The sequence below is a fragment of the Puma concolor genome, chromosome E2, assembly GCF_028749965.1.
Source record: "Puma concolor isolate L17-30 chromosome E2, mPumCon1.1.hap2, whole genome shotgun sequence".
Lineage (NCBI taxonomy): Eukaryota > Metazoa > Chordata > Mammalia > Carnivora > Felidae > Puma > Puma concolor.
In genome coordinates, this window is record NC_141681.1 from 9113690 (window position 1) to 9136501 (window position 22812).

The window sequence follows — 22812 nt, forward strand, 5'->3', positions numbered from 1 at the left end:
GGGAGGGGCAGAGAGAGAGGGAGACACAGAATCGGAAACAGGCTCCAGGCTCTGAGCCATCAGCCCAGAGCCCGACGCGGGGCTCGAACTCACGGACCGCGAGATCGTGACCTGGCTGAAGTCGGACGCTCAACCAACTGCGCCACCCAGGCGCCCCCAGCCTGGTGTCTTTAAACACCCACCACCCCTGGAAGCCAGAGAGCTCTAGGCCTAGAAATTTTTGCTCACCCGATCTCTCCTCAGACTTCTTCCTTTGAGTCCTTTGTTCTGTGACGAAAAGAAACACAGGAACGTAATAATGTTGTCATGACAAAAACAGTGTTCTCCGATCAAAGGATTCACACTATACATGTAAAATGGTGCATTCGGTCACCTGGCCAACAGTCATCCAACACCTCCAAGGCTCCACGCGGGTGATGCATGACGGGGCTCTTGGGGTGATGCAGCGAGTTAAAACTGGGTGAGTAGCAAGTGTGTGTTGGCCATTTGTAATGCCATGATTTGAAGGCAGGCTCCATGCCGTCGCCATGAGGCACAGCTTCTCCATCACGCTCAGAGAGGCTCGGAGAATTCCCCAGGGCCCTGCCCACCCCATTTCTGAGTCTGAGTCTGAGTCAATAAGCATAGTTCATCCCTTTGCTCCAGGCACTGGTTCAGGGGTGGGTGGACAATCCAATGACCCAGACCGACTCCATCCGGAGAACCGGACCCTGCTACAACCATCAAGCTTCCGTGGAGAGCCCTGGTCTGGAGTCCACGCGGTAGGATGCAGGGACAAGGGAGGGATGGAAGCCGGTTCCCGTGACATCACAGGGCTCCTGCCCCCAGCCAGGCCTGCAGCCAGTTCTGTTCCTACACCTGTTGGTCACGTGAGTCGGCAAGCTTCCTTTTCATTTAAGCCCATTTAGGTGGAGGTGTTTTCACCAACACCTACAAAGAGAGCTAATTGGCACAACACTATATACTGAGACTCAGAGGGCACACAAAATGCCCCTTGGAGATCACACAAGGAGCAGAACCCCATGCCTGACCACTCCAAAGCCACACAAGGTTCTAGAAGAGAGGTCAAGCTACAGCTACAGGGACCCAGGAATGACACTTTTGGAGGCAGTAACCCTGCATTAACAACTAAGCTTTATTAAACGCTTATTAGATGCCAGTCACTACGCTCAGAGCTTCATGTGCAACCTCGGACACGGAGGTGTGCCTTGAGGACTGAGCAAGATCTGGGCATGTGGAAATGGAGGAGGGCTGGCCTTCTTATTGGAAGATTACAAAATATTGTCCATGCGCCTGGAGCCCTGAGGAGGCAGCTGTGACTCAAAGCTGGAACAGGGCTGTCTTCGGTGGCGGCAGTCCGTGCTGGGATACAGACAGCCCACCGTGCTCACACCCGGGTATTTAATCACCGCCCTCCGCTCATCCAGAATTCCATCCCAGCAAGAGTTACCGATTTCCACTTTGGTTCCAGGGCCCGTGAACCTCAGCCACGTTCTCTACCCGGTGCCATCTCGGGAAGACGTAGGCTAATTAGTGAACGAGATAAGCATCCCGGTAATTGAGGGATGGGCCGATTGGGCTAAGTGAGCAGTGAGCGTAAGAGCAGTCATGTTGCAACAGAACAGCCAGCCACCCTGCCCCCATCAAAGTCAGGTTTTCTGGGACACTTGGCAGGACATTGTGTGCATTCGAACTTAAAAAACAAAGAAAGAAAGAAAAAAGTGGGGAGGGATCCGAGTGTTTATCAGTGGCTTTCAGTTAATAAACATTAATTGAGCACCTGCTGTGCACCAAGCACTGTAGTAGGCAAAGGAGGGGTGAGAGGCGCTGTCCTGGCTTCAAGGGGCTCAGAGGGTCCGCGGGGAACTCACGTGGTACCACAGAACTCCAAGGCAGTAAGCGCAGACCAGGCGCCCAGCCTGCCCTGGGGGCTGGTGGGCACGAGGATGCAGGGGAGGCTTTTTAAGAGAAACCCAGGAGGGCACGGAGAGTCAGAATTAGCCAGGAGACCGGACAGAGGGCAAGGAAGATGGGGATGGGTGGAGATCCAGGCGAGCGACGTTGTGCAAAGGCTCGACAGAGGGGGAGAGGGAGAGGAGCCACACGCAGGGCAGGGGGTGACCGCAGCTTTAAGGCAGGAGCATAAGCCAGAAGGAGGGAAATGGTTCCTGACCCCCTGGCACCCACAAGGCCCTTAGGTGGAAATGGTGTGTGGAGAATGTCAGCAGATACCTTGCCATTTCGGGAAGAGGGAGTTCTGTGGGCACGTACCGGGGGGGCAGGTGGATACCTGGCGACCACTTGGTGCCCACGCTCACCGTGATCACAAGACTGTCCCCACCTTTGATCCAAGGGGCGAACGAAGGCCGAGAGGTCAGCTGACTTGTTCAGGCGTCACCCCTGGGACGGAGCAGGATTCACACCTGTGTTGGCCTGGTGCCAAAGCACAGCGTCCCCTAAATGTGTCTCCTTCCCCAGCCACGCTCAGAAATCCCTGCTTTACTCCCTCCCTGCCCTGCCTCCAAAGGCTTTCAACGTTGTTAACTACAATCCACAGCATCCCCTGGCCTGGAGAGGCAGGGGCACGTGGCCCCGCCATGCCGACCCCGCCAGCCTGGCTCGGCCACGTCGACCCCGAAGACAATCTGACTATGTCATTATGACCCATCAGGGCTCTGCAACGACCCAGCAGGTCAGCTTTCGTCTTTGCGGATGGTTTACTGACCCTATAGTCAACCTCAGAGGGCTGAGAACGTTCGCTCCGTGAGATCCAGAATTTTTGTTAACCTCTTCACGCGGCCCAGTCCGTTTGCAGCCCGAAAAATGAGTTGGAGGAAGACAGCGAAACGCTTGGCTGAGGTCAGAGGGTGAATCAGCAGGCTGTCTCCAGGCCAGCCCACGTGCCCCCACCCCAGTCTGCCAGTACCCGCATCACTCGAGTCGTCCTGACCAGCCGCTCTTTGCAGAGCCTGAAGTCCACAGTCAGGGACACTGATCTGAAGAGTTCCGGCCATACCTCCAGAGTCCTGATGCTCCTGGGCCGGGTCTACTCAAACAGCCAATACCAAGCTCTCAGACGGGACATACACCGCAGACAGCAGGTCATGAATAACTCATGGGCCCCTCCTGCTCTCCTTCCCAGGTTTGAGGATGAGATGGGAGTCCGGAAAGGCAGATTCTGCAAAAGCCTGCACACTCAGGTCCTTTTAAGAGAGGCCAGGGGGAACTGATTGCAGCTCAAAGGTGGACACTGGAAATTCTGAACTCTTCTGTTCAAGAAAACGCCTTGGGGCCTCCTGGCTTCAAAACTGGCATCAGGAAATGGCAGGAAAGTCAGCGATCTAAAGAGAAAAGCCAGGGAGGAAAGAACAGATCTCAAAAAAGCTTTTACACGTACACGGGATTCTTCTGCTTAGTTTCTCTAGGTTTACATCTATTTTTTATTAGTCTCTGAGGTCCCAACTTTGGGCAACTACTCTATATTTTGACAGGGCAACGGCTTATGAAGATCAGGGCAGCTGAAACATGAGACAATTATCTAAATAATCTGTCCTCTTTGACAGAGAACTTTGTCTATACCATGACAAATAAAGTTATTTTAGAATTGATTAGAAGGAATCGTGTAGGACACCCGGATGGAGTAATTTCGTTTGCAATTTCCCCGATTACCAAATAAGGGTTTTATCAGCTTTACTGGGATATAACCGACAAATAGACATTGTATATATTTAAGGTGCACAGTGTGATATTTTGGTGTATGTATATATTTTTGAAATGGTTACTATGACTGTAATCATGGTTACTATTTTCTGTGTGTGTGTCTGTGTGTGTGTTCCTGTTAAGAACTTAAAATCTACTCTCTTAGCAAACAATAGACAATACAGTGTTACTAACTATAGTCACTGTATCATTCAGTTGATCTCCAGATCGTATCTATCCTGCGTGTCTGGAACTTTGTACCTTTTGGTCAACATCTCCCCATTTCCCCCAACCCCAGCCCCTGATAACCACCATTCGATTCTCTGCTTCTGTGAGTGAGACTTTTTTTAGATTCTACGTAGAAGTGAGATCACTAACAGTATTTGTCTTTCTGCGTCTGGCTTATTTCACTAGGCATAATGTCCTCCAGTTTCATCCATGTCGTTGCAAATGGCAGGATTTCCTTCTCCTTTAAGGCTGAATAATATTCCATTATGGTGGTATTATTTATATATATATATATATATATATATATATATATATATTACATTTTTTTTATCCATTCACCTGTCAGTGGACACTTAGGTTGTTTCCATATCCCGGCTAATGGAATAATTCTGCAGTGAATATGAGAACACAGGTATCTCTTATGAGATGCTGAAGTCATTTCCTTGGGACTTCGGGGTAAATTCCGTATGGTAGTTTTAGTTTTAATTTTTCGAAAAGCCTCCCTGCTGTTTTTCACAGCGACTCTACGAATTTCTAATGCCACCAGCAGCGCACAGGGTGCCTCTTCTCCACATCGTCACCAACACTCTTTACCGTTTGTCTTTTTGATAAAGGCCATCCTAACAGGTGTGAGGTGACATCTCCTTTTGGTTTCGATTTGCCGTGTCCGGGTGATGCGTGGTGTCGTAGACCCATTCGACTTACAACATCCGCGAGGGGACCTGACTCATCCGTTAGGTCGGTTTGCATAGTGATTGAGATTGGGGAGGACAGTCTCTCCTGGGGTACCACAGGGCTTTGTCCCTTCCGCTGTTGCTGCCCACAAGTCGGTGGGGGGGGGGGGGGCGGGGATAGTAAGAAATGTACAAGAGCACCGACCATTGGTGGGCCATCTGTGGCCTCACGTGGCGGGAGACACTTCTCCCTGTAACCCTGACAATATCCCACTTTGCAGAGGTGGGACCAGCTGCAGAGAGGTTAAGTCATGTAAAAAGCACATCAGTTTTATTTGGAGCTGGCCCGAGGCTGGGAAGCAACTTCAAACTAGTCGATGGCACATTCTGGATCCAAAGAGATTTAGACAAGCAGGGAACGGGCTGAGTCTAAGGAGACACAGTCTACTGGGATTGTTCACTGTTCCTGTGCTCGGGTTCAAAAACATAAGCACACAAATGGAAGATGGGGTAGTGTGGGAGAAAAAGACCCTGGGGCCGCGCAATGAGTCACCGGTGTTCTGTGTCTGCCAGAGAGGCTGGTGAAATTACGGTCTGCATGGGGAGCAGACAGACCGCGGCTCACGGAGGTGGAGGGCGGTGCTTGCTCTGTGATGAGAGGCTCACACCTGGGGATCTGGGCTTAGTTCTAGGACCTGAGCCCGCAGACAGGGGAGCAACCAGGTGGCCCCGTCTGGCAGTCAGCAACCAGGAGGCAGGGGCACTTGACATTGAGGCGTAGGTGGAAATGCTAAAGGCACTGACTGTGTTTACAGTGAAAACCAAAAGGCAGGGAGAGGATGTCCTATTGGTGGTCTTCCATTCCTCAGAGCCCCTGGGGGATGTGAGGACTCATTATACAGGACCTTGGAGGGTATGAAATCAGGACTCAGGTGTAGACAGAGAGGCTAACTTCATACGAGACAAACAAATGGAAAGCTGTCCTAACAACCTCCAGACCTGTGGAAAAAATAGATGGACAGGGTGGAGGGTGAAAGTGAGAGGTAGTGAGTGCCCCGTCACTAGAGGTGATCAAGTGCATGCTGTTGGGCCACACTTGGACTTCTGTGGGCGCTAGGCACTTTGCGTTCCATAGACCCCTTTCTTCCATACACAAAATTAGGTATTATTTTATGACCGTGTTGGCATAATGACAGATGTAATGCATACTCGATTACATTCATTTCTTTTCGTCTGACTTTAAAAGACAGGAAGGTGTTTTCCCGGGCCCCTAATAGTCTCATGGGCCTGAGGCATGGTGTCTGCTCTGTGTAAATCAGTCCTGCCTGCTGACTCACGGCCCGAGTGTTGTGAGGCCAATTCTGATCATGCGTTGGTCGGACGGAGGGTGTTGAGGTCAGATGCGTAAACCTCCCCAGGTCTGAGATGCTATTAGGTGATTTCTGCCAAAGCAGAGAAGAGCACCCCAGCTGCTTTTCGAGATTGTCGAGGTGCACGTGTTGCTAACAGCACGAGCTGAGGAACTATGTTGGAGCTGATTCCATGCCATGGAAATACGCTCATGGACCCCCATTGTTCGAGGCAGTAGCACCTGAGGCCAGGATCAGGGGCTTGGGGTGGATAAGGAATTAGTGGTTTCTTTTGTTTGATATCCTCCTATTTCTGCCTTGTTTAAATGTTGCTATTTGGCTAAAAGCATGGGTCACTGTTGCGAACCGACCAGAAAGAAATACGAACGTAAGATCTATAAATTGGGATTTGATTTGTATTTGGCTGCCCCCACCTCTTTGTCTGATCAGGAACACTATCATGATGGAGGGATGATGCCATGAGGTGTCACGGGGCATATTTGGCATTTCCTGCGAACAGAACAGCAGGAGAGAAAGCTCAGCATAACCCATTATGCAACAAGAAGTCAAAGGTAAAAACAGGGCCACAGGGGATCCCTTTGCTCGGGCAGCCAAACAAATTCAGAAACGCACGAATTCAGAAATCATCTACATCACCACGTTCCTGGCAATCACACAAGTATTTAAGTTTGGTCTCTGTTTTCCAGAACTTTCAGTTTCCTAGGTGCAGTGAGTGCTAAACGTGTCTGGAAAGGGACCTTCAAATCCCTCCATCCCCAGGGGTAGGAGGAAGAGGGACCCAAACTTCACAGAGCTACCACCCCCAACAGCCTGTCCTCTGTTACAGCGTATAAAAGGCACAGCCTGAATAAACACTGTCCCAATATGAGGTCCCCCCTTTTTTTTCATTCCTTTTTTTTTTTTTTTATCAGTTCTGATTTCAGCACAAGAAACATCTTTGAAGGGTTGAACGCTTTTGAGACGTGTTCCCTCATCAGTCTAAGCTGTGAGTAAGATCGCAAGGGAGGGGTAAATCTAAGAAGGTCCTAACTGGGAGGCGGGGGTGGGAGGTGAGAAATCTAAGGAGATGGCTATGCCCTGAAAAAAAAAAACACAAAAGGAAGTCATGGAAATCTGTTGATTTGGAATGGCGGGGTGGAGAAAGAGACCTCGTCATGCTGTATCTCTCTATCTGCTGCCTAAAAACCAAAAGAAGCCTTTTCGTTCAGGGGTTCATGGGTGCGCGAAAGTCTGTCCAAAGCCTCCTGTCTGCCAGGCCATCCTGGGCATCTTTTTTTCCGGGTGAAGAGAGGGAGTATATTTGGGGAGCTCGTCCCAGGAATTCTCACTTGAAGACATGGCTGGGTTTTTCGCATCTCTTGTGCAAAAAGAACCAACGTTTTCATAAAGGATGTGTGTTGTGTTCTGGGGAGACCGAACAGACAAAATAAACAAAAACCGCCGACGGCCAGTGCCACGTCACTTCCCTTCCGTGGTTCTTCCCAAGGTGGGGAGGACACCTCGTTACAGGCTCCTTCAGGACCCACGGCCTCGCTTGTCTAGACCCTCTAGCAAGCAGTCCAGTGTGTGAAGAGCCTAGCCTCTCCGGTGCCTCCCCCTGTCCCCTCCCGCAGACGCACCCCCCACCCCCTGCTGAACGACACCCCCTAGGAAGAGACCCGCGCATCTCCCTTGTCTATATTTTGCTTCCTCCTCATGATTGTTCTCCTCCTTTGCAGCCTGGCTTCCCCGAAACCAAATGAGCTGTTCTCTAACTGCACCGGAAAATCAGAATTTATTGTACATATGTTTGTGTTCCACTTAATAAAAAAACCTATATTTTAAGATAAACTTTGTTAGTAATTCACGAGGTAAGTGACTATTTATGCTAATCAGGCAGAAATATATTCTCAAACATAATGCATTACATAAATTTGAATGCAAAATGTTCAATTATGAAGTAAATACAGGTAATGCAAATAATAAATTACCTCTAATAAAAATTATAAAAGATGTGTCTTCAAAGAGAGAGCGGCTTTAACTTACAACTGTGAATTGCTTAAAGAGAAAAGAATTAATAAATGCTGAATTACTCTGATGATTATTTAGCACATAATTCACCTATTCATAACGACTCCTAGTAATCAGACTGGTGTTTCACATTCTCCAATATGAGGCAAGACTGTTTCCTCAGCAATTTTACCCTTATCAGATTATCTCGTCTGATTCTATTAATTTTCTTCCATGGATCTGCTCACAGTGATTTGTGATTTACTTACCCAGCTAACTAAAGACTGTTAAAAGGATTTATCTCACACGAGACCTAAGAACACTATATGTCTTACACCATTCAGTTACTCTGAGCAACTCTTTCCTCAAATCAAGTTAGTTGCTTTCCTGGTGAAAAGAGGGGACACTCGCTAGTGCTGCACCGTAAAATCAGTTTCTGGATAAACAAAGAGTTCAGACGCTGCCCTTGATACATCTTGTTCTTTTTAGATTACAGATGTCTGATTTTGACATGATATACCTGAGTTGCTATAACTCACAGTCAAGAGAAATATGTTACTTTTAGCGTTTAATCATTGTCATTTGGACATGAACAAGTTTTTTTTTTTTTTCCTTTCTTTTTTCATGAAGTTCCTATGTATGTACTGACATAAAACTACGACTGAGTCTTTGATGTTCCAGTGTTGCAATCATCCTGTACAGGATTCGACTCATACCCTCCCCCTCCACATTCTTCTATAAATATTCACTGCTTTCAGAAACTTTAATACTACTGGTTTGAATTGGTCAATAATGACAAACGCATGGTTTCTAAATTACTCTATATTGTTCTACAGAGATTACTAGAGTATATATAGCAAGGGGATATTAAGCAGTAAGAAAACACAGTTCATATTGTATTTGGATTAGACTAGCTTGGAAGAAGTGAAACAATGTTCCCAAAGAAGTCTAAAGAAATGTGGCCTTGCTGTAATTATAGAGAATCAAAAATCTGAATAGTACTAATTAAAATGAGAGAGCTCAATTGTTACAAAAGAAACGCCGCTAACAGAGAACTGTAAATGTTTAGACACCCCTGTGAATCACTAACTAATAAAGCAAAAAGGACAAAAATGAGAATTCAGTTCTAAAAGCACTACTGCTTCCCATCTGAAAAATAACTCTAATCCTCTTTTTTTTTTTTTTTTTTTTCAAGAGAAAATGGGAGACTGTAAAAGACTGCAATAAGAGAAAGAAAAATACCATAGCTTGACAGGAGCGTACGAAAATAAACCATAAAAAATGCGCAGATAATAATACATTTAGCTGCCCAAACATGGACATTTAATTTCTAGAAATGGTATATAATTGCAACAATTAGGTGCACGGCCATGAATCTGTATCCCATGGTCTTCGTCATTAGCAAACTTTGTTTATAAAGGTTGTTTATTTATAAACGTAGCAGTTTCAGTGTTCCTGGCCAAAAACACTTTCATGAGAGGCAGGGATCCTATCTTACAGCTTTTAACGAAAATGTGATGCAAAAGGATAAAAAAAAATTATCACAAACAAAAAAATGCGTCAATAAATACACATATTCATTTTCCATGAAATATATAAACTTCAGATTGTTGTGGCTAGTGAGAAAAAAAGGCATAGAAAACTATCACTATGGACCATGCTAAAAGATAGAATATGTTTATGTAATTTAAGCAGTGGATTTTCCTCTGAATGCATAAGCTATAATCTCTTCACTTCATTACTAGGTAAAATACTGTTTGAGAGGAGGAAAGCAAAGGAATTCTGTTAGGTTGCATAAATATTGACATAGTTTCACTCTTTCTTCCCAACTGGTAATAGACATACTTCATTCCATCCCTACAAAGTGCTCCCATAAAACCAAAACTATCCTTATAAACAGCTTCTCTGCAGCAATAATGAAAAGGAAAAAAGCGCTTTTCTGGAAAACACCAATGGCACTGGCCTCTTAGGGTTACGATGTGCCTACAAACCCTTTGGGGAGTCTCTCATTAGGGATTCTGGGTGTGCTGGAGCTGAAGGCTGCCAGCTTCAAAGAAATTAACACAAGTCTAATCTGGTGTAAGAAGCCAATGAGTGCCACCTAAGGTCTCATTATAAATAGTCAAGGATGCCGTGGGGTGGGTGAGAGCAGTTCTGAAGTGCAACGTTCAAGAAGCTAGCTTAATATATGACTAAGTGTCAGAAGTCAGGTTTTCTGAGAATTACTTTTTAGATAAACAAGTTTATAGCACTGCACTTAATCATACTTACTAGAGACATCTCATTTATCACCGAATTACAAGTAACTTTAATTCTATTGATATTGCCATAAAGCCCGTTGAAAATCCATCCTGGGCACTGTTAAAGGGTTTGGGGCCCTGTTACATGGGAGTCATTTGCAAAAGTCTCTGCAAAGCCACACTCGGAAGGCTTCTGTGTCTTCTGGCCTCTTTGTTGACAGTCGAGGGGCACACTGGGGGAAACAAAATGACTCCCGCACCTGCCAACACTCTCCTTAGCCCCTTTCCTACAAGGCCGGGTTCTCGCTCTACAGTCAAACTGACTCTCTGTGCCTCAGTCCCCCTCCCACCTTGGAAAACCAGCTTCTTTGCACTTCATCAACAAAACTGGACAGGGATCAATTTCAACTGACCTTTGCCGAAAGGTGGCGCTGTTGAGGTAAAAATCCAACAATAGTTTTCACTCTTGGATTCTTTTGCAGGCTTTTCAGAATTTTTTTTTTTTTTTAAGTGCGCCCTCCTAGCGTCTCCCCTCCCATAAAGTAAAATAAATATGATTAACACCAAATGCATTTCATTAATTGGAGGAATCAACAGTCTCAACATCCAAGTAGGAGGGCTGGTCTTCCAAAAGCTGGGTCGGCTTGGCGCACGCTTGCTTTCCCCCAAATAAATCTCGGTTTCTCCGACTTGCCTATCGCTTTAAAATCTTAGAAACAGTTGTTGGTTCTTTCTTTTCTCTTCTTTTTCTTTACTTTTTCTTTCTTTCTTTCTTTCTTTCTTTTTTTTTTTTCTTTTTTTTTTTTTTTTTGCATAAGCTTTAAATGAATCCATCTAGAAAACTGAATAGTTATTAGCATCTGCAACGGGGAGGGGGAGAGGCAGCCCCCCACCCCACCCCACCCTACCCCCACTGTGGGTTTCCGGGCTGGTCGAGAAACCGCGGTTTAAAATTTAACCCTTCGAGGGGAGTTGGGGAAGGCTGGGGTGTTGTTTACCCCCACGTACAAATACCCCTTGCTCCTCTCCAACGCCAAGTCTGAAATAATTCAGTGAAACGTGAAAGTGCAAAGGGCGCGCGGGACCCTGATAAACAGGAGTCCGATTTCATATGGGGGTGGGTGAGCGTGTGCGTGAGTGTGCGTGTGTCTATGGGGGAGGTGGGGTGAGACAGAGAGAGACAGAGAGACAGAGAGAGACAGAGACAGAGAGACAAATATGAATCTCTAAGGCCGAACTCGGGCCAGAGTTGGAAGCCCAAGGGCAGAGCCCGGCTGACCAGGCTCTGAGCTTCTGCGGAGTTAACTCGCGTAGGCGTTCGCTCCCCCCCTCCTAGGGCACGCGACGCCAGCGGGCAGCCAGTCCCCGCGCGTAATGGCCCCCGAACAACTTATCTCCCTTCCTTCAAAGAGGGCGACAAAACGGGCTTTCTCCCCGCGCGGACTCGGAACCACTCGGGCTGCACGCGGAGAAGTGGCGTCCTGCGCGCAGTCGGGACCCTGAGCCCCCAGCACCCTTGCGCCCCCGAGCGCGCGGGCCCCGGGAAGAGGGACAAAGAGTTTGCGCTCTTTGGTTCGAAGGGCCAAGTTTGAGCTCCGGGCACAGCCACGGCTCCGGGAAGGAAGGTCCCCGGAGCAGACACCTGGGTGCCAAAGGTGGAGCAAAGAGGAAAAAAAGATGCCGAGCGAATTCGCAGTCCCGAGGATGGGGGCTCCCGGGGAGGGGAGACAGGCCAGTCCCCCGGCAGAGCGAGGGGAGGGCAAGCCGGCGCTCCGGAAGGCAGGCCTCTCTCGCGCTCCGAAGTAAAGCAGAGGGTCCCCCCGGGTTCCCGAAGCCCCTCGGGACTACTCCTTCCCCTCTTGCGCCAAACTTTGCGCCAGGCTTCGCTCCCTCCCTGGGAGGCTGCGGCGCGCAAAGGGTTAAGCCAGCCTGTCCCAGCTGACAGTCAGCTGATTGGGCCCTGATTGACAGCTCCGAAAAGTTTCCTTGTTTCTATCTATTATGCTAATCGCGGCCGCTCTCGCCGCCTCCCATTGGCCTGGAGTACCAGTCAATTTCCCATTTGGACCTGACGTCACAAGTGCTATAAAACTCAGCAATTGCTTTAAACTCTTCTTGCTGGATCAGAGGCTTTAAAATCTTTTTTCATCTTCGAGCTGTGGCTCGGGCTGCTCGTCGGCTCGGCCTCCCCCCTTTTGCTCTCTGCCTCGCCTTTCCCCAGGACTTCGCTATTTTGCTTTAAAAAAAAAAAAAAAAGGCAAGAAAGAACTAAACTCCCCCCCTCCCTTTCCTCCAGCCGGGCTGCACCTCTGTCTTGCACTTTGCACGGAGAGAGCGCGCGAGGGAGAGAGAGGAAAGGAAAAAAAAAAAATAATAAAAAGATCAGGCAGAAGAGAAGGCGAGAAGCATGAAGTGTTAACTCCCCCGTGCCAAGGCCCGCGCCGCCGGACAGCCGCCCGCCGCGCCTCCAGCCCCGAGCGGCCGCCGCGCGCGCCCCGCCTGCAGCCCGGGCCGGCGAGGCGAGCCCTCCTTATGCAAAGCGCGCAGCGGAGCGGCGAGCGGGGGACGCCGCGCACCCGGCCGGGCTCCTCCGGCTTCGCCGCCGCCGCCGCCACCGCAGCCCGCGGAGGACCTTCCCGAGCCTGAAGCCGCCGGCTCGGCACGCACGGAGGCGAGCAGGCGAGGAGGGGCCGGGGCGAGCGAGCGAGCACATTGGCGTGAGCAGGGGGGAGGGAGGGCGGGCGCGGGGGGCGCGGGCAGGGCGGGGGGTGTGTGCGCGCTCGGAGCTTTCGGGCCAGCCACCGCCGCGCGAGCTAGAAGCGCCCCAGCCCGGCAAGCTGGCTCACCCGCTGGCCACCCAGCACAGCCCGCTGGCCCCTCTCCTGCAGCCCATCTGGCGGAGCGGCGGCGGCGGCGGCGGCGGCGGCAGGAGAATGGCATCAGAACTGGCAATGAGCAACTCCGACCTGCCCACCAGTCCCCTGGCCATGGAATATGTTAATGACTTCGATCTGATGAAGTTTGAAGTGAAAAAGGAACCGGTGGAGACCGACCGCATCATCAGCCAGTGCGGCCGTCTCATCGCCGGGGGCTCGCTGTCCTCCACCCCCATGAGCACGCCGTGCAGCTCGGTGCCCCCTTCCCCCAGCTTCTCGGCGCCCAGCCCGGGCTCGGGCAGCGAGCAGAAGGCGCACCTGGAAGACTACTACTGGATGACCGGCTACCCGCAGCAGCTGAACCCCGAGGCGCTGGGCTTCAGCCCCGAGGACGCGGTCGAGGCGCTCATCAGCAACAGCCACCAGCTCCAGGGCGGCTTCGATGGCTACGCGCGCGGGGCGCAGCAGCTGGCTTCGGCGGCCGGGGCCGGCGCCGGCGCCTCCCTGGGCGGCAGCGGCGAGGAGATGGGCCCCGCCGCCGCCGTGGTGTCCGCCGTGATCGCCGCGGCCGCCGCGCAGAGCGGCGCGGGCCCGCATTACCACCACCACCACCACCACCACGCCGCCGGCCACGGCCACCACCACCACCCGACGGCCGGCGCGCCCGGCGCCGCGGGCAGCGCGTCCGCCTCGGCCGGTGGCGCGGGCGGCGCGGGCGGCGGTGGCCCGGCCAGCGCCGGGGGCGGCGGCGGCGGCGGAGGCGGCGGCGGCGGCGGCGGCGGCGGCGGCGGCGGGGGCGCGGCGGGGGCGGGGGGCGCCCTGCACCCGCACCACGCCGCGGGCGGCCTGCACTTCGACGACCGCTTCTCCGACGAGCAGCTGGTGACCATGTCGGTGCGCGAGCTGAACCGGCAGCTGCGCGGGGTCAGCAAGGAGGAGGTGATCCGGCTGAAGCAGAAGAGGCGGACCCTGAAAAACCGCGGCTATGCCCAGTCCTGCCGCTTCAAGAGGGTGCAGCAGAGACACGTCCTGGAGTCCGAGAAGAATCAGCTGCTGCAGCAGGTCGACCACCTCAAGCAGGAGATCTCCAGGCTGGTGCGCGAGAGGGACGCGTACAAGGAGAAATACGAGAAGTTGGTGAGCAGCGGCTTCCGAGAAAACGGCTCGAGCAGCGACAACCCGTCCTCTCCCGAGTTTTTCATGTGAGTCTGACACGCGATCCCAGCTAGCCACCTTGATAAGTGCTCCGTGGGGGTCCGACTCGGGTGTGGGCTTGCTACTTCCAGAGCCGTGCTCGCCGCCACCTCGCCCCCTCCCCTGCCGAGATAGGCCCCGTGCCCCTGCACACACACACACACACACACACACACGCACACACACACACACACAGCCTGCTCCCAGTTGGCGGTGGTGGTGGCTGTTTTTTAATGGGGAGGGAGTGGATGTCTGGCTCATGGATTGCCAATCTGAAATTCTCCATAACTTGCTAGCTTGTTTTTATTTACAAACCGCACCCCCACCCCCCCCACCATGTTCAAAGATCTCAGCAGAGTTTGTCATGCTCACCTTTGAAGCCGGCATCATTCACAGGTTTTGTTTTTGTGGGGTTTTTTTTTTTTTTTTTTCTTCTTCTTCTTCTTTTTCAGTTCATGAGCTGGTGTTCATTTTCTGTGTGTGTGTGTGTGTGTTTTATTTTGTTTGGATTTTTTTGTTTGTTTGTTTTTAATTTTACTTTTTTGGAGCTTGCTGTGTTGTTGCCCTTTTCCCCCCCGACCTCCACCCTCAGGCTCCTTCCACCCATCTCCTCAGAGATAAAAGAAAAAAAGAAAAAGAAAAAAAAAAAAAGCTAAGTTTTTTTTTTCCTCCTCCTGAGTTCTTCATATGTGAGATTGAGCTTGCAAAGGAAAAAAAAAAATGTGAAATGTTATAGACTCGCAGCGCGCTGAGTTCCATCGGGTTTTTTTAGCATTGTTATGCTAAACTAGAGAGAGAGAAAAAAAAATCCTCATGAACCTGCCACAATCAAGCCCGCATCAACCTTCTGGGTGTGACTTGTGAGTTTTGGCCTTATCATGCCAAATCTGAGAGTTTAGTCTGCCATTAAAAAACTCATTCTCATCTCATGCATTATTACGCTTGCTACTTTGTCTTAGCAACAATGAACTATAACTGTTTCAAAGACTTTATGGAAAAGAGACATTATATTAATAAAAAAAAGCCTGCATGCTGGACATGTATGGTATAATTATTTTTTTTTCTTTTTTTTTTTTCCTTTTGGCTTGGAAATGGACGTTCGAAGACTTATGGCATGGTATTCATACTTTTGTTTTATTGCCTCATGACTTTTTTGAGTTCAGAACAAAGTGCCACCCTAGAGCCTTCTTCCCATGAAAGTTTGCATCCCCCATACTGCTTTGAGTTACTCAGAACTTCAGCCTCCCATCGGAAATGCACTGAAGGCATTCCTTGTCAAAGATGCCAGAATGGGTTAAAAATCTAACAGTAAAGAACTCTTCATGTTTTCTTTTTAATAAGAATGACACCCCACTTTGGGGGACTAAAATTGTGCTGTTGCAGAAAGCAGTCTAAAATTTATTTTTAAAAAAGAAAAAAAAAAGAATTCTGCCCCGTGATTTTTGGTTTGTTTTATTTTTATTATTATTATTTTTTTTTTTCTTTTTGGCTTTTGGTCATTGTCAAATGTGGAATGCTATGGGTTTCTAGTATATAATTTAATTCTAGTTTTTATAATCTGTTAGCCCAGTTAAAATGTATGCTACAGATAAAGGAATGTTATAGATAAATTTGAAAGAGTTAGGTCTGTTTAGCTGTAGATTTTTTTAAAGATTGATGCACTAAATTGTTTACTGTTGTGATGTTAAGGGGGGTAGAGTTTGCAAGGGGACTGTTTAAAAAAAGTAGCTTATTCAAGCATGTGCTCGCAACTTAAAATATAAGTTGGATATCTGTAGTCTTTGCTATACCACTGACTGTATTGAAAACCAAAGTATTAAAGGGGAAACACCCCTGTTTATATCTGTAGGGGTATTTTACATTCAAAATGTATGTTTTTTTTTTTCAAATTTAAAGTATTTGGGACTGAATTGCACTAAGATATAACCTGCAAGCATATAATACAAAAAGAATTTGCAAAACTGTTTAGAACGCTAATACAATTTATGCAGTTATAAAAATGGCATTACTGCACAGTTTTAAGACGATGCAGATTTTTTTACAGTTGTATTGTGGTGCAGAACTGGATTTTCTGTAACTTAAAAAAAAAAATCCACAGTTTTAAAGGCAATAATCAGTAAATGTTCTTTTCAGGGACTGACATCCTGTCTTTAAAAAAAAAAAAATGAAAAGTAAATCTTACCACAATAAATATAAAAAAATCTTGTCAGTTACTTTTCTTTTACATATTTTGCTGTGCAAAATTGTTTTATATCTTGAGTTACTAACTAACCACGCGTGATGTTCCTATGTGCTTTTCTTTCATTTTCAATTCTGGTTATATCGAGAGAAAGAATAATCTACAATAATAAACTGCATTTTTTTTTTTTGATTCTGTGCTCAGCTTCTTAGTGTGCAGTTTAACTGGGCCCAAAACCGCATTAGAAGTGTAAAATGCATCCTTTTCTCCAGAGGAAGGATTAATGGAGGAGTAGGAAGGCAATCATTCAGGGTGAAACATAGGCTGTTCTGTGAGGCTGGGGGGAGGGGGGGGGACAGTCCCTTTGAATAATTAGCAATATTTAATATAAATGTAAATTCTGACCTCTCAAAATGCCCTTCCCCACAAGTTTTCAGTTTTCAAGTGAGTTGAGACATCATTGCCCTCTGGTGAAAACAAACAAACGAAAATCCCAACCAGAGAGAGTAGGGCCTTCTCAGCATTGCCCTGAGCTTCTGGTCCAACAGCAAGCCCATCTAGAAAGAAATGGGCCGGGCAGACAGGGCCTGGCAGACGGGGCTTGGACACATATGCATTTAATGGTAAAGATAAACAATTTTTGCCTTTTCGCTAAAATTGAGTATTTTTCCTTCTTCCCTTTACACACTATGATTTTCTTGGTAGCAAGGCCTGCCACGACTTAACATCAACACTTTGGACAAATCAAATTGTTTGTTGGTTTTTGGTTTTGGGGTTTTTTTTGTTTGTTTGTTTGTTTTGTAATTTGGAAGGTCATTTGTCTTAAATAGGAACAAGAACCCCCCTCCTCCTTACGTACATAACCCCAAGTACATCTCTGGATTTGAACTGTGTTATTAAATCATACTTCACTGTGAATATTTAGCAGAGGGCTTCTCCACTTAGGCGAGTTGGCAGTGATTTCCAATCACCTTAACTCCAGAAATACAAGCGAACAAAAAGTAATGCCTTGGTCGAATAAAGGCTGTGCTTTAATTGATGGGTATTTGCCCCCAAAGAGGCTGTGTCAGGAGGCTAACTTAAAAAGATGACTGAGAAAGTCAGTCCAGCCACCTTCCCTAACAGCACTGACCTATTTTAAAATGACACAAATTCATGCAACTAATGTTACAAATCCATGCAGTTTGCACTCCTAATCAACCTCCCAGAGAATGCTAAAAGAATGTTAGACAAAGCCAACCCTGTTCGCAAAATATAGCCAAACATGATGACTTCTGTTTTATTTTGTTTTCGGGCTTTTGGGGTTTTTTTGTTTTGTTTTGTTTTGTTTTGTTTTTTTTAAGATAATACTGCAACTCTGAACGGAGGCCTTATTTTGCAGAAAACAGGTTGCAGTTGGCGGGGGTGAGCTCTGACCAGTCGATCATCTTGTCTTCCTTCCTCTTTTTCACAGAACGCAAAGACACTATACCCACTGCATTTAGACCTTCCCTTTAGGTGCCAGTTTGGATTGAACTCCTGAATCCACCCTTAATGTGGCTTAACAAAAGTCTTCATGGTACATGCACTTCTTCGGTGTGCTGAACTTAGCTAGCTGTTCTCTGCTTTGGAGATTTTTGTTTGTTTGTTTTTTCGGTTTTTTTTTTTTTTCTCTCTGATTCCCAACGAGGAGATACGCAGTTTCCCCCTGAAGAGGCAGAAATGGAGATACCATTTATGCAAGACGCTCGGCCTCAGAGGAAAGCTTTTAGGCAAACACATTCTCAAAATAAGAGTGCCATGCAGGATGGGCTTACCTGCAGTCACCTCCTGAGGGACGGGACTTGGGAGGAAAAACAGTCGTGCCACCCTTAAGCATTTTGTTAGGACTCCACAGGGCAGCTCAGTATCATAAGCGGGGTTTGGCCCCCAGCGTTAGAAAGCAGAGAGGCGCTGGCAGAATGGGGTTTGGGTGGCTGGTTTTAAGAGAAGGTTAACTCCTTAGTGAAGGGCAGTTTTAGAGATCACCCTTACTAAAAACTTTGCAGTGTGCTAAGAGTGGCAAATGCGAATGCACGCGCGTGCGTGTGTGTGTGTGTGTTTAACAAAGAAACCCCAAGTTCTACCGAAGTGCCCTTAGCAGAAATAAGTCTCCAAATTAGAAAAAAAGAGAGAAATCGTGTAAGGAAATCTAGCTTTCCCTTTCCACTGCATCTGAGTCCTTGTCTAAATAGTGTTAAAATTCCTTTCATTCCACTTACAGAACTGAGCCCACTCGTGAGTTGGAGCCATCAGTGGGATACCCCACGTTTTGGAAGGCCCAGCAATGCGTACCTGCCAGTGTATTCACAAAATGAAATTTATGCGCGAACCGTACATTAAAAATGTATTATTATTATTATTTGCGGCCTTGGACAACACCCTGCCCCTGACTTCTGTTTAGTTTCCTTTTTAAAGAGAAATGATTGTGTTAGAGAAGAAAGCTAGCAAATGTCTAACCTCTGTGCTAGTAACTATCCCCCTGGCCTGAAGGTCTTCTCTGCCAACCTAGAGGAAAAAGCGCATGGATGCTTCTGGCTCCACGACGCGAGAAACTAAGATAGGTGCCATTGTTTTCAGCCTGCAAGATCAGCTTTTAAAAATCCACTGAAATTTAGAGGAGATCTCCATGTCCGTTCGTAGGAAGAGAAGGTTCCCAGAAGGTAACAGCTAGCATTTTGGAAGCCTATGTAGACACGCACACTCTAAATAGTACTTTTCCACACTTCGTTGTTTCTCTGGCAGATAATGTTACGAAGAAGAAAAAACAAAAATTGCTCGCCTCCCCCTCCCCAAGCGGATGCCATGGGTAGGAGTTTTAGCCCAGCCGAAGCGGCCTGGCTGTCTGGTAGGCCCTGGATAGTATCCTATTGAACGCGTTCATTTATCAGCCATCGCTGTAAGTGAAAACACCGCCCGGCAAAACACAAAGTTAGTTAAACCACACCCTCCAGGTGCCTTTTTTTCCTCCACTTTGCCGCTCCCAGGCCATTCATAAAATCGCCTCCCTTGTATTTCCCTACTTTATATTTTTTTTACAAAAAAAATAAATAAATAATAAATCAAAAGCGCAAGAACCTTTCCCAATGTATCTGACACGGTCACAGACTGACGTCGAAACAGACAGAGATGCCACGTCCTGATCTTGGTGAGGACACGATGTCTGGATGCCATGATTTTGCACCTCCATGCCATGCCCATCTGGGCCCCTTTCCCAATGGGAAATTATTTATTATGTAACGCAAGAGTCTAATGCCCTGATCTTTTCTCCCTCCTACCTTTCGCCCAGTAGTTTTTATTTAGTAATATCAACTCTGGATACTTCTGTTCTCGTACAGGACCTCCCCTATGCCAAACCACCGCTTTCCTGCTAAACACGATGAACAGCGCAAGCCACAGCCACCGTCACAGACATGGTCTGCAGCAGACCTGTAGGGCTGTGTTCTCAGCGCCTCCCTGTCTGAATAACTAAAGTTGCTTCTGACACAAAGGTTCCCAGACTATAGTACGTTGGGAGGCTTTTGTTGATGTTGCCCTAGCTTTGTTTAGGCCAACTTACTTCCGTATTCACACACTCTTGGCTTTAGAAAACATTCTCCTCTGGTATTCTAGGCCAATCAATATTTTTAAAAGTCTGCTTGCCACACAGGTGTCTCTATTTTTTGCCTGTCGGTAGTTAAAGCCTAACCGAGGTGGATGGGAGGCTAAAATACATGAGTGACAACCTCCAGCCATTCGACTTCCTTGCCAGGGAAACACACAGCCAGGCTCCTGGCCTTACTTTTCATGTAAACAAGCATAAAAGGAATCGGAAGGCCAGATTCCTCCCCCTTTAGATGGCTGATTTGAGAGGCTCCCCACTGTGATTTACTTTCATTTGATTTCTAAAAAATAACGTTGCCCCTTTCTATGAAGAAATGTCTTAGTCTTGTTTTTGTTTTAAGGGAAGATTTATCCACAGTGATGGGCTATAATTTCCACCGCTTCTGATTATTCCTCAAGATGCTGAATGAGTTCTTCGGGGTCGGTGGCTTCCTTGCTCTTTCGAGGCAAATAAGGGAAACCTGAAGTTTGTCCTCACTGCGGGCTCGCCCTAAATGGGAAAGATGTCCCAGGTCCAAAGCAGGGCCTACAGCGGCCGTCTGTGTGAGTGATGGTCCAGGGTCCGGACGTCTGAGTCAGGATTTGTTTGTTTGTTTTTGCATTTGTTTTAAAAGCAAGCAGGAGCCCTACCCCGCCTTCTGATAACCCTGCTTTTCTCACTTTTGATATAAATCTTCAAACCCTAGACATCAAACAGCCCCCAGAAAAGGGGAATTCTCTTCAAGCCTTGCTCCGCCCAGGCTCCTGAACAAACCCAGCTCTGTCTAGCACTTTTGCTCCAGCGGGGGGTAGGGGACAGGGTGAGAGAATTTCAGTCTCCCAGGCTGTCTCATGATTGTCGGGGCATAAAGGAGTACAGTCCTGTAACAATGCGGGAACATCTTTACCCTTTAGAGAGGGACAAAACAGAAAACAAAGCAGATCCAATTGCCCTGCGCAAAGGCATAGCAGGACCCCGGGCTTCTGTTCTCTGCACCCTCTGTGGGCGGTGAGAAATGAGGCTAGCAAGGCAGAGTGGTGGAGAGGACTCGGAAGGCAAAACTCCCGGGAATAATCCCAGTGGCCAGTCTGAATTTCACTTGCTCGCTGGCTAACGACAGGCCCAGCGTTCACAGGGGCCAGGTGCAAACAAGGTCTGGCGGCCCGTTTCCTTTTCCCAAACAGCCTCAGCGCTCACACCCAAACTGAGGAATCAGGGGAAATTGTCACTGTCTCAATGTTGGGACCTTTGTAAAGGTATCAGTCTGCCATTTTACAGCGGTGACATTTTGGACCAGACAGACATGTTCTGGCAAAACGTATAGGGTCCCCGTGGTAGGTTTTAGGAGGTCACGGCAGTTTTTATTGTTTCAATCTGAAAGCACTTGGTGTGTTTGTGTGTTTTCCGGAAGTTTGCCCGCTGTAGTAAGGCCGAGAAAGAAAGAACACGTCCGTAGCACACGGAAATCAGATCTTTATATGAATTTTGCATCAGAGTTGCACAGTTTGAAGACGCTCACAAAACACATTTGCCACAGAGAGGCTATGAGTGGAATGACAGTCCCTTACTCAGAGCATAACCATCTCCTGAGCACCTCTTCCTCTGTTCAACAAAATTCATTTTCCTCTCCTTTCTTTTTGTCAAATAACAATTTCACCCCCCCCCCCATAATTAGGACTTTGGATTGCAAAATCGCATTCCTCTCTTCTCCACAGATTCTTGGATCTTTAGTGGCGATTAGAAAGGGGCATTAATTCAAGAAGGGAGGATGAGGGAGGGGTGTTTGTGGACATTCGGGAAGAGGAGGGCAGGAGAGGAAATAGTTCTGTGCTCACCCCCCACACCCCTCGGCCCCCGCCCAGCCCAGGCCTGGGTGTGAGCTACACGCTGGGGATTTGGATTCTGAGTTTATTCTAAATATTCTGATGGCCAACCTTGAGCATTTCCAAGCTAAGATTCCAAAACATGGTTTTTCCTTGTGGTCGGTGGTTTCAGTCAGGGAATAGGGGAGGCCACGAAGCCTTGCAGAACCGGGCAGAGACGCGAGAAAACCGCTCTTCTGTGAGAATCCCCAAGGATGGCTGCACAGGGGATCCTGGGCTGAAAAGTCCGGTCGGGGGTGCAGATTCCCTTTTGCAGCCAGAATTTGCCCCTGTCCCCCGTAAGTGGGTTCCTGGCCTTCTTTGAGGGCATTCTCCAGAAGGAATGCTCTGAGGGTCTCGGAGTGGATAGGCCATCCCAAACTAGGCCAGAGGAGCAGAGAACAGGAGGGGTCTGGCGTGCAGGGCTGGGGAGTGGTGCTCTCAGAAGCCAGCCTTCGCTTAAGATCCCAATCCAGGGATCAAAGCTAGGTCAGTCCCAGGGCCCCACCTCACCCCAGAAGTGATCTGCTTGCAGGGTGACTGACAAGGGACTGGCAGACCCCGAGATCGCCATGATTCCTAAGTAGAATTACCCATGTCCTGAGCTCCAGGGCTTTGGCCTCTTATCACCTGACCCTTGCCCCATTCCAGTGCCCTCTCTGTAATCGTTACCACCTCTTTCTCCCAGGCCTAGTTGCCCAGGGCCATCAGAGAGTTGGAGGTCATTGCCCTTGGGCCAGAAGGCAGTGCCCAAGCTAAGGTCGTGGTCAAAGTCCCTCCTGCCCCAGTTTAGGTGTGGCCAAACCCAGGGCTGGAGAGAAGGGCTGGCAAGCTTGGATGGGAGAGGAGCTGGGAGGTGGCTCTGGAATGTTCAGCACCGGCTGCGGCCTCTGGTGCCAA

General features: G+C 48.3%; 1 protein-coding gene and 1 long non-coding RNA gene across 5 annotated transcripts in view; one reads left to right on the forward strand and one right to left on the reverse strand.

Annotated features, from left to right (window-relative positions):
* Window positions 1–1114: 1114 nt before the first annotated feature.
* On the reverse strand, window positions 1115–12337 carry LOC147573357 (uncharacterized). The gene is made up of 2 exons (XR_015244680.1): window positions 10614–12337; window positions 1115–3341 (listed from the first exon to the last, which is right to left on the reverse strand). It is a non-coding gene; the product is annotated as an uncharacterized LOC147573357 (long non-coding RNA).
* Window positions 12338–12900: 563 nt separating this feature from the next.
* Window positions 12901–22812, forward strand: part of MAF (MAF bZIP transcription factor) — a 335586-nt gene continuing 325674 nt past the window's right edge. For 3 of the 4 annotated variants that reach the window (XR_015244677.1, XM_086688850.1, XM_086688851.1), the window contains exon 1: window positions 12901–14278. Coding sequence is in view for 3 of the 4 variants with exons in the window: in XM_086688850.1 (XP_086544976.1) it covers window positions 13134–14278 (1145 nt within the window). In the remaining variant the exon portion in view is untranslated. Of the gene's footprint in view, window positions 14279–18691; window positions 19526–22812 lie in introns of those variants that run through there. The other variant, XM_086688853.1, reaches the window with a different exon arrangement.